The 12,019-nt window shown below is 46.4% G+C and overlaps 1 protein-coding gene across 4 annotated transcripts in view; it reads right to left on the reverse strand.

Annotated features, from left to right (window-relative positions):
* Window positions 1–5,123: 5,123 nt before the first annotated feature.
* Window positions 5,124–12,019, reverse strand: part of Pik3c2b (phosphatidylinositol-4-phosphate 3-kinase catalytic subunit type 2 beta) — a 64,060-nt gene continuing 57,164 nt past the window's right edge. For 2 of the 4 annotated variants that reach the window (XM_038349795.1, XM_038349796.1), the window contains exons 30-33: window positions 11,694–11,775; window positions 11,236–11,342; window positions 9,189–9,317; window positions 5,124–6,596 (exon numbers count right to left, since the gene is read on the reverse strand). In XM_038349795.1, the coding sequence (XP_038205723.1) occupies window positions 6,408–6,596; window positions 9,189–9,317; window positions 11,236–11,342; window positions 11,694–11,775 (507 nt within the window). In that variant the 3' untranslated portion in view covers window positions 5,124–6,407. Of the gene's footprint in view, window positions 6,597–9,188; window positions 9,318–10,613; window positions 11,343–11,693; window positions 11,776–12,019 lie in introns of those variants that run through there. The other 2 variants (XM_038349797.1, XM_042053992.1) reach the window with 2 other exon arrangements.

Consider the following 12,019-nt stretch of genomic DNA (forward strand, 5'->3'; position numbering starts at 1 on the left):
AAGGACAGGGACCCCTAAGTGGCTTCCAGTGGGAGGGATTGAGAAGAGGGAACTAGGGCGGAAAGGAGCCCCCAGTCAGCAACTGTGGCACTTTGGAAACCTCACCTGGCATAAGAGAAACTAGGAAAGCGGGTGGTCAACCTCAGGGCGAGGAAACTAGGAAAGTGTGACAGAGATGGTGAAGGAAATGGGAAGTGAGGGAAGGACGGAGAGGGCTCTGGAAACTCCTGGAATTTAGGAGGAGCCTGCTTTTCCTAAACCCTCCCAAAGTTGACCTACTTTTAGTTACCCAGGAAACTCAATAACCTCTGTGACATTCAACTTAACAGAATCTATTATCACTCAGGAGGTGGGCCTTTGGGAATGCCTGTGGGAGAGAATCCTGATTGACATGGAAAGATTCAACATGATTGTGGGTGGGACCTTTCCTAAGCTTGGGATCCTAGATTGTGTGTGCAGAGGAAGCCACCCGAGCACTCGCGTGCATGCATCCATGGCTCTTTCTTCTGACCGCAGACACATGACCAGCTGCTTCAGTTTCTTGTGGCCTTGGCAGACTACTCATTGAGCTGTGAGCTAAAATAAACTCTTAGGTTGCTTTGATCAGTGTAGTTTATCAGAGCGACAGAAACAGTAAGCCAGCCCTTCAAAGAGCCCATTGCTGGTCTGCAGGATGCCTGAAAGAGATGAGCTTTTTTCCTCAGTTACTTTTTTATGTAGGAGGGTCTTCTATCTATCTGTTGCTTTCATTGGTTAATTAATAAAGAAAACTGCTTGGCCTGATAGGTCAGAACATAGGTAGGCAGGGAAGACAGAACAGAATTGTGGGAGGAAGAAAGCAGAGACAGGAAGTCTCCATGAAGCTCCGGCCCAAGATGGACGTAGGTTAGAATCTTCCCGATAAGCCACCACCTCGTGGTGCTACACACATTAATAGAAATGGGTTAATCAAGATGTGAGAGTTAGCCAGTAAGAGGCTAGAGCTAATGGGCCAAGCAGTGTTTAAATGAAGACAATTTTTATGTTGTTAATTCGGGTGTAAAGCTAGCTGTACGGGAGCCGGGCGGGACGAAAAGTAGGCCTGCTCGCCTCCACACTATTGTGGATAACTTTTCTACTGTGGTGAAGGGACACCACAACCAAGAAAACTTTCAGGAGCGATTGGAACTTTCAGTTTCAGAGGATTAGAGTCCAGGACCGTTATGGTTGTGGAATGTTATTTTAACTAGGCAAAGATGTGTTACATTTGTTTATGCTGCGGAATATTACTTTAATGACGTAAGAATTATTGCATTTGTTTGTGTTGTAAAGATGTGGCGCATTTGCCTTAATTAAATAAAATTAATCTGGGCTTACAGAGGCAGAATTTGCAACTGGTTGACAGGAAGCAGCAGGGAGGAGCTTAGTGTAGGGTTTTTTAGTTGGGGCATTATGGAAGGGAGTGACTTCCAGAGGCACTAGCAAAGAGAGAAAGTTAGCCAGTTGCTATTCCAATTCTCTGAGCTTGCAGGTTTTCACCCTAGCCTTTGAATCTTGAGTTTTATTAGAATGATAGAGATTTAGTTAGAACTATCTTTAGTAACAGCGATAGAGTCATTGTCTGAGGGAACAGAATTCCTCCCGTGTAGCACAAATTCTAATTGATTTTAATAATAAAAACTCAGAGTCAGATATAAGGTTAATGCTGAAGATTAGAGAAGCAGAGCGGCCAGCCACTAGAGTTACCTGTACCAATGCTCAAACCAAAGGGGTGATCCTGTCTCTACAAATCCTCAGACTTCATTCTGACTGCCCTGGGCTCCTGTCTCCTGCCTTATATTCCGCTCTCTGCCCAGCCATATCCCTTCCTATCTCCATGTCCCTAGTGCTGGGATTAGAGGCATGCGACTTCTAAATACTGGGATTAAAGGTGTATGCCACCACTGCCTGGCCTCTATGGCTACTAGTGGCTTAGCTCTGCACTGTGATCTTCAGGCACACTTTATTTGTTAGATTACAAACTAAATATCACTACACTCCCAGGCTACTGCACTAGTGGCCAGGCTGCTAGTCTAAAGCGCAGCCACTGTAGCGAAGGTAAAACTATACACCACGGTGGGAAGTGTGGCAGCAGGCAGGTGCTGCAGCAGTAGCTGACCCACAAGCACAAGAGAGAAAATCAGAAAGACTCCTCAAAGTCCACTGCCAGTGACACACCACCTCCAACAAGGCCACACCTTCTAATCCTCCACAAATAGTACCACCTACTGGAGACTGAGTGTAAACATGTGAGCTCACTGGAGTCTATTCTCATTCAAGCCACCACAGCACCTGTGTGCATACAATGCCCTCCCCAGGTAAGACCCCACTATATTTTTAGTATTTTTGGACCCTAGGTGTGGGGCTTCCCATGAACAGCTCAGGCAAGTACTTGGAAGATGTGAAGCACCCTCTGCAGCAGCCTGTCTGTGATGGGCCCAAGAATGTTTTACCTGCATATATGTATATGCGCCAAGTGTGTGCAGGAGCCCATGGGGGTCGAAAGAGGGCACCAGAGCCATTGGAACTAAAGTTACAGATGCTTATAAACTACATATTATGGGAAACCAAACTCAGTTTCTCTGCAAGAGTAGCAAGTGCTCTTAACTGCTTTGCCATCTTTCTAGCCTCATGATTATCTCCTTTAAGCAAAGAAAAACGGATGTGCAATAAAAATGTATACTCCGAACAATGCCACTCTTTAATTAAAAAGGATTGGGTACTAGTCAGCCAGAGAATACATCTATATTTTACTTTAAAGAACTTTTTGTTTATTCCTTTGCTTGCTTTACTTTTTCAATAGTGTTTCTCTGTGTAGCTCTTGCTATCCTAGAACTCACTTTGTAGAGCAGGCTGGCCTCGGACTCAGAGATCCCCCGCCCCTGCCTCCTGGGTGCTAGGATTAAAGGCCTATGTCACCATCTCCTTGCTATGCTTTAAAACAAACAAAATGTTTAAATGTATTCTTGAGAAGTTTGGACAGCTTGATGCTCCTCACATGCTGTCAATCATAATCATTAACCTAAAGTGTATATGCAACGGAAATACTTATATTGCATGGTCAAATTTTCTGCCAACTTTCAACTGTGGCTGTTCTAAGTCTTTTGTTATCCTGTTTTGATCCCTAATGAATTTACAAACTCATAGGGAATGACTCAAGTGCTTTCAAACTAGTTTTTTTCTTCTTCTTTTTTTAAAAAGATTTATTTACTTATTATGTATACAGTATTTGCCTGCATGTATGCCTGCAGGCCAGAAGAGGGCACCAGATCTCATTACAGATGGTTGTGAGCCACCATGTGGTTGTTGGGAATTGAACTTAGGTCTTCTGGAAGAGCAGTCAGTGCTCTTAACCTCTGAGCCACCTCTCCAGCCCCCAAACTAGTTTTTCTTTAACTATTTATTCTTGTTGAGTTTTTATTTTCCTTTCAGGACATGTAGCCAAAGGTAGCCTGGAACTCCCCAAGATGATGGAAATCGTCAATGATGATCCCAGTTGTCAATGATGGAAATGTTGCACCCAGGAGCAGGTCATCTTGTAGGAATCATGTCTGGACAGTAGGACCAATAAGTAACAATTTATTGGAGTGCCTTGCAAGACTCCAGCTGAGACCATGAGAGATGGGGTCACACCTTGTTCAAGACAGCCTAACTATGCATACCTCTTGCCCCCCACCTCTCTCCCAGGCTTCCTTTATACTCTTTCCAATGTGGCCACGCCCCTGCTTTTCATTACCACTGCCCCTTTAATTGGCATGTGGGAACAGTGGCTGAGCGTGACCTGTCAGGCCTGCTGAAGCAGGGCTTTTGCCCTGAAGCTTTGACTGCAAGCAGCTGACAACTGATAAATGTCCATGCCGTGCATTAGTGCACATAAACGCACACCCGATGCTTTAATCTAAAACTCACGCACCAACCAAGCTTTAATAATGGTAGCTTTGTGTTCTCAAATGCCATTTATTAGAAAATACAACTCCAGAGAAAGTAGAAGATACAAGGGACGTGGGAAGTGGGTACAGTACATAGACCTCTTTAAGTCAGGGGCATAAAAGGTCAGAATAAAATTGAGCTAAAGGCAAAAAGCCAGTAGCTCATCTATGGTCCGAACACCTGGAAGGTTCCACTGCTTTCCCTCTCCGGTCTCCCACCTTTCGCAGCCCGATTTATCCTTGGCGTTTTTAAATTATTTATGTGTGTGGTGGGGAGAAGATGGACATGATGTGTAATGTATCTGGAAGCCAAAGAACAACTTGTGGAAGTTGGTTCTCTCCGGCCATCTTGAAGGTCTCAGTGATCAAATTTAAGTTGACGAGGCAAATGCCCCCATTCGCTGAGCCATCTCACTGGCCTGGCATTTCTAATTAATGAGCAAGTGCCCTTACCCACTGACCTGGCATTTCTAGTTAAGGAAAAAAAAATGAATGGACGTGGTGGCTCATGCCTGCACTCTTAGCACCTGGGTGATTGAAGGCAAGTAGTTCAATTTTATCTTCATCTACATAGATGGATGAGGTCAACCTGGGCTATATGATATCCTTGCTCATAAACAAAACAAACAGAACCTTTCTTGTTTCCATGTGGCTTCAGTGAATGGAGCTTTTTGCTCTCCGGTAATAGGGCTACAGAGAAACTGCTCATGGCAGCCTTGCTAGCCCTTCTCCCTCATCAGCTAACTCCTGCTTAAGAAATTAATCGCCTTTAATCCCAGCCCTACAGAGGCAGGGGCAGGCAGATCTCTATGAGTTCAAGCCAACCTAGTCTACATAGTGAGACCTTGTCTCAAAAAGACAAACAAGTTCAATCGAGTCCCTATCCCTCACTTTTTAAATAGTGACAACTCCTTGGAGAGAAACTCGAGTGGATTTAAATTCATCTTGTACAGAATAAGGGTACGAGGTCGCCTGGGGATGCAGCTTGGGGGTCAAGTGCTTGCTCAGCACTCAAAGGGCCCTGGGTTCGATCCCTAGCACCACATAAGAAGGATGTGTTGAAATAATCTTTTGTTTTCTTTTTCTTTTTTAAGTAATTTCTTTTATTTCATGTGCATTGGTATTCCACCTGCATGTATGTCTGTGTGGGGTGTCAGGTCCCCTTGAACTGGAGTTACAGACAGTTGTGAGCTGCCCTGTGGGTGTTGGGAATTGAACCCGGGTCCTCTGGGAGAGCAGTCAGTGCCCTTAACCATTGAGCCATCTCTCCAGCCACTGTTTGTTTGTTTTCTAAAGAGTATGCTGCTCCAGGCCAGTCGCCTTCTGTCCAGGAAGACAGCCAGAAAGAACAACTGCACTGAGCAGTCTTCGTTCTTTCCAGACCCTTCGCTGCGGACAGGGTACCCTCTGTCTACACACTGAACAGCTTTGTGGCCCTACACAATGAAATCCCTTTTGAAGTGTGAGAGAAACAGGGTTTGGGTGAGAAAGCAGTAGAAGGTCTCAGGGAACATATTCCAGAAACTATGCAGCAAGTGGCCACAACGCACCTGCCTCTACAGGTGTGGCCCAGAGCTAAGGGTCGGCAGCATTCTGTCCCATCAAACAAGATGGGGCATAGGAGCACCCCAGTGTATTCACCAGGACCCACAGAGGGCTGCGAGATCAGAGGGGCAAAGGGGAGAGGAAGACATCAGAGTCAAATCCAACCAGCAGGGGAAAAAGAGAGGAAAATTCTGCCCTAAGGAGCATGGGTCCCTGAACACAGGTCCTTGGCGGAACCCTGACATGGAAGGCCCTTCCTTACACACGTAGGTATCACACTGCTCTCCTTTGGAGGCAAAATCAGACAGCCCAGGGAGGGCCTCAGCTCAGCAGTCAGTGAGTCCTCCCCACCCTTCCCTAGTGCGCCTGAGAGGGGGAGGGCTTCACCGAGGACCTACCGGGCCCCTCCCCAACATTTCCTATAGCTAGAAAACAAAACCCAAAAAGTCCTGGGAAAAAGTCCAATAAGAACTTTCATCATACAAAAAAAACCCCCAAATATTCCTCTCTTGCCTTCTGAGGCATGGTATACCCCTCTCACAAGGCTTCCTGTCCCAGCTAGGACAACATTACTATTTCATTTTTTAAAAATTAAAATAAAATATCCACCCACCCTCCCCCAAGTGCTACTTCATATAGCTCGCGCTCCACACACCCCAAAGCAGGCATTGCTCCCTTGACACAAGGTAAACATAAGACTCTGCTGCGACCCCACAGCTTCCGAGGGCCTGTTCCCCACTACCAACCCAACTGCAGTCCGCCGTGGAAGGGGCAGCGGAGAGCGCCGGACTCTTCCAGCCCCTCACCAAGGTCAGGTCCACCTGGGCCACGGGGAAGGCCACCGAGGAGTCAGGCTGGGGAGTCACTCCTCTCCCAGCTCTGGGCAGCAGCTGCAGGCCTGGGCCATGACTGGGCTCATAAGGTTCCATGACCTCGAGATCCCAGTGCGAACCAGCCAGTCTTCTCCTGGGCCAGGTCCAGCTCCCGAAGGCGAATGTGCACCTCCCCAAGGAGCACGTTCTCCCAAAATCCTTGCTCACTTAGCACGCTCAGCTGGAGCTCCCGCTGCTGTAGGTCTCCCTTGGGGATCCCATCATACACCAACTGCAAACATGGGCATTGGGAAAAGAGGGAGACTGTGAGACAGGGCAGGGTAATCTACAGGGAAGTGATACAGGGTAGGCAGGGTAGGGGGTTGCACCAGGAAGTCAGAGAAGATGACCAGTCCCTGGGGTTCGTTCCTTCCTTCCTTCCTTCCTTCCTTCCTTCCTTCCTTCCTTCCTTCCTTCCTTCCTTCATCCTTCTTCCTCCCTCCCTCCCTCTCTCCCTTCCTCCCTCCCTTTTTTGTTTTTTCGAGACAGGGTTTCTCTGTGTAGTCCTGGCTGTCCTGGAACGCGCTCTGTAGGCTATACCAGGCCTTGAACTCATGGAGATCTGCCTGCTTCTGTCTCCCAAGTGCTGGGGTTATAGACATGTGCCACCACTGCCGAGCACCTGGGTTGTTTCTTTAAGATGGTGTAAATGTAGCCCAGGTTGGCCTGACGCTGACAATACTCCTGCCTCTGCCTCCCAAGTGCTGGGATTATGTTTACTGGAGTCTGTCATCCTCCATGCCACGCCAACCCCAGTAGAGTCTGTGTGACAAGTTCCACAGACTGAGGCGAAAACTTCAGAAGAAGGAGGCCTCCTGGAACCAGTTATGGAACTCTTGGCTGGAATGAACTATTGAGCAGTAGTTCTCATGGCTATCTACCTGTTTTATCTTCCTCTATTCCCTTTCCATGTTTACAAGATGTTCCTGATAGCCCAGGCTGAGATTTTAAGTGAGAAATATGGATAAGAAACCATCCCTTGAGATAAGGTCACTACCTATGACCTTATCTCCGGAATAACCAGTGCTTTACTTCATAAATCATTTATAAAAATTATAAAACAGTATAATGATAAAAAACTTTCCCAATGATAAAATTTCATATGGCTGTATGTATGTCATCAGAAGTGGGCTTAGGTATATAATAAAGAAAGCTTTAAATAAAAGAATCAATAGTTTAAAATTATACCTTGAAGATTTACAAAAACTAAATACTAGTTGTTAAACAATAACCAGCCTGATCTTGGAAATGTGCCGTTAGCCTCTGATGCCTTTGTGCTTTGCTGTGCCAAATGGCCATGATGTCATCTGTCCTATCCATGATTGCTTCACTAAACACATCTTTTAAGAATGTTAACACTTGTCTCATTATGTATAAAAATCCTTGCTTGAAAGCTGCAAAATACACTCAGATTCAAACTGCCTCTGCATTTGTTTCTGTCACTGCCAAATCCTCACCCACCTAGCTTTCAAGGACCCTCGTCCCAGGGACCCCCCACAGCCGACTGGGGTGGTCCGTGGCAACTCAATATAGGTCAGAAAGCTCCCCTCCTCACATATGAGGGCCCAAATCCCACCTTGAGGATCATAATCCTCAGAGTTTGAGAGTTTTTACATAGAGGGCAGGTGGTACACTGTGTTAGGCTTTATAACATGTGGGGTATTGGAGGACTCTCATTGGTTAATAAAGAAACTGCCTTGGCTTTTTGATAGGGCAGGATTTAGATAGGTGGAGTAGACAGAACAGAATGCTGGAAAGAGGGAAGTTAGGCAATCGCCATGCCTCTCCTCTCTGAGACGGACGCCATGGAGCCAGCCGCCAGGTCAGATATGCTGAATCTTTCGCGCTAAGCCACGGTCTCGTGGTGGCATACAGATTATTAGATATGGGTTAGTCAGGATGTGAGAGTTAGTCAGTAAGAGGCTAGATATAATGGGCCAGGCAGTGTTTAAAAGAATACAATTTGTGTGTTGTTATTTTGGGGCATAAGCTAGCCAGGCGGCTGGGAGCCGGGCGGCAGGAAGCTGCCCGTGGCTCCCATCACTACAGTGGGGGCGCCATCAAACACCTCACTAGTTCAGAACGCTTGCTGTCCATGGCTCAGCAGCTATGAGCAGTGGTTGTTGCCCAACATGGTGGTGCACATCTTTAATCCCAGTACTTGGGAGGCAAACAGGCAGATCTGTCTGAGTTCAAGGCCAGCCTGGTCTACAAAATGACTTTCAGGACAGCCAGAGATGTGATATAGAGAAAAACAAGCCCCTCAGCACTCACATAGTAGCTCACAGCTGTCTGTAACTCAAGTTCCAGTGGAGCCAATACCCTCATACGGACATACGTGCAGCCCAAACAGCAATGTACATTTAAAAAAAAAAAAACAGTTTTTGCTGTCTGGAAGCTCAAAATCACCTATAACTCCAGCTCCAGGGGATCAGACTCAATCTTCTGGGACCCATGGGCACATTTACACATAAATAAAACGAGTATTAAAAAAAAAAAAACAGTACAGACCATACCAAAATTCTCAAGGCCACCACTGAACAAAAAAAGCAGTCATAGCATCTAAATCAGCAAGTATGACTTGCTCCAATACAACTAAATTTATAAGAACAGTCTGTTGCCGGGTGTTGTGTGGCTCAAACCTAAAATCCCAGCACTCGGAGGTGGGGGCAGGAAGATCAGGAATTCGAGCCTTGGTTATATATGGAGTTTGAGTCTCAAAAAAACCAAAACAAATAACTAAAGAAGCAGTCTGCCAGCTCCTGCGCTACCCTGTCTGTCTACCCAAACCCCCACCCTACCCACTGCCCCATTTTCCACACACCATCTCATTGTAGGTAGGGTTGCAGGTTTTCCGAGCCACTTTGGTTTTCCTCTTCGTGGTCTTCTGAGGGTCAGGAAGGAGGTAAATCTTTACATAGGGGTCAGGGTCATTCCCATCCTGGAGCGGCTGCTATAACGGGATGAAACAGAAGATGAGGACCCCACAGCATCTCCCACTTCCTAGTCATCCCTGAAGCCACACTCTGATCTAGATTCTCTCGCCTTCACCCTTCGGCTGGGTGTAGGGCACACCCAGTCTTTTAAATCTGCTTTCCAGCTCATTACATGCTGATAAAAAGATCTACCATGATTACATTAAACATACACACACACGTAATTTTTCAGTTTTGTTTTTTTTGAGACAGGGTCTCTACATAGCCCTGGCTGTCCTGGAGCTCACTACATAGATCAGGCTGAACTTAAACTCAAGAGATTATCCACCTGCCTCTGCCTCCTGACTGCTGAGATTAAAGGAAGGAATGCATCGCTATGCCTGGCTTGTAATATAGTTTTAATGAACCATGAAGTCACCCAGGCATCTCCTCTCCACGCTGTTTTGTTATTTGGTACCTTGTAAGCGCTATCAGGTAGAGGCGTGAGTCAGAGAGAAGAGGTGTCTTGCTCAGGGCCCACTGACAACTGATTCAGTCAGGTTGACTCTGCTTTGGTTTTTGTTTGTCTTTAGAGCCTGGGTCCAACCATCCCAGGGTCTCCAAACTCATTCTTAAGTCAAAACCAAGAGCAGCATTTCATGTTCCCGTACTTGGGAAGCTGAGTCAGGAGGATTGCCTTGTGGTCAAAGCCAACTAGGCTACCTATTGAGTTCCAGTTCCAGACTAGCTTGGGCTAGATTGAGAATCTGTCTTATAAAAATAAATAAAATTAGACCTGACTGCTCCCTGCTTCCCCACATCTGAAGCAATCTCCTCTCAGATTTACACAAGGGGTTTCCTTCCTCCCTTCCTTGGGTCTTTGATAAGATCTCATCACTGAGGCCTTCTCTACCCCTTAATGCAAATGCCAGCCTCATCCTTTCTCCTGGATTCCTATGCTTGATTTCTTGTATGGTTCTCAACCCATGGTCACACCATATATTTTCCTTGTCTATTCTAAGGTCTGCCCTTTCTAAGTAGAATATAGATGCCCTGGGCACAGCTGTGTTTTGATCCTGTATCAAGGGCTAATGTATTAGTAGGCACTAGATAACATTTGTTGAATGAATGAGTGATAAACAAATGTGAATATGAAACCAAGTTTTTTCAGGTTTTTTTTTTTTTTTTTTTTTTTTTTTTTTTTTGAGACAGGGTTTCTCTGTGTAGCTTTGGAGCCTGTCCCGGAACTTGCTCTGTAGACCAGGCTGGCCTCGAACTTGCAGAGATCTACTTCCCTCTCCCTCCCAAGCACTGGAATTAAAGGCATGCACCACCACTGCTTGGCAAAACCAAGTTTTCTTTGACTTCAAAGTATGTGCTTCTGCTATGACTTGGTGTTCCAAACTTCAAAATAAGCAACATCAGACGCTACACACTGTAAATGTTCAACAAATGTTCCTTTCCCCTTCATGATGATCTTAGAACCTGTGCCAAAATTAATTATATATTGCCTTGAATATGCCTGAAGGAAGTCCAGTGGCTGCCCTGTCTAGACTCACCTATCTATATTTATCTATTACTATAACCAGGTAGCAAATGCCCGAGGCCTCTCTTTCATAAAGCCAGAATTACCATAGCAACACTACTACTCAGAAAGGCAAGTGCATCCCATGGATTATCTCGGTTCATCCCCACAGCAACCCCCGGAAGGAGGCACCACCAGCATCTTATAAAGAGACTCACGGTACTCAGAATACCACCACATAGACCACAGTAAGCAAGCAGCTGTGTCTTGAATCGCCTGGTCAACCGCAGGCCTGGCGTGGGCAGCCTGTGGCGGAGACTCAGTAAACATCTGTGGTTACTCTCGTTATCCGGGAGCAGAGAAGAACTGACTCACCCAAAAGCTACCAGCAGAAAGATGACGGACCCAGTGAGGGCTGTGCCTGCACTTACCAAGCCCCGAATATGCATCACCATGATGAAGAGTTTGTTGTTTTTATAGGAGATGGACAGCTTCACCTCCCCACCGACCTTCCCAACAGGCCGGGCCCAAGTCCCATCTGTAGAGATAAAAGAAACTGAGAAAGATCCATAGGCCAGAAGTGCCCCTGACTGGTGCCAGGCAGACATTTCTACTTCCTCCCTGAAGTCCTGCCCCAACCTGTCAGGTTTCTGATACTTATGTGGGCTGGAATGCAATGGAGAGCTGGGTTGGGATGAATGTGCCCAATCTGAGGGGGTAACCACTAAATAAATATCCATCCCCTAGGGACCTCAGCCACAGATCTGTGGACACTACAACCCGAATGGAAAACCAGAGTCCTCAGCAAGTAAGCAACTGAACACGAAAGGAAGTTGACAAGAAGATGGGGATATATTCTGGCAGGACCGCCACCAGGAAGGAACTTTACCTGAAGACTTCGGAACTGAGCTGGGGCCTGAAGTCTTCTCATCCCGGGGCAGGGGGTGGAAGAAGGTATATACCAGATCACACTGGAACAGACCAGAAAAACGGGGGCCACTCTTCAGTAAGACATGGCCTAGGAAGGGTTCATTTTATTTACACACACACACACACACACACACACACACACACACTTTTGCTTTTTTTTTTTTTTTAAGAGAAAAGAGCCAAGGCTGGAGAGATGGCTCAGAATGAAGAGCACTGAGGACCTGGGTTCAATTCTCAGCACCCACATGGGCATTCACAACTGTCTGTAGCCCCTGTTCCTGGGGA

This window comes from Arvicola amphibius, chromosome 12 (genome assembly GCF_903992535.2).
Source record: "Arvicola amphibius chromosome 12, mArvAmp1.2, whole genome shotgun sequence".
Lineage (NCBI taxonomy): Eukaryota > Metazoa > Chordata > Mammalia > Rodentia > Cricetidae > Arvicola > Arvicola amphibius.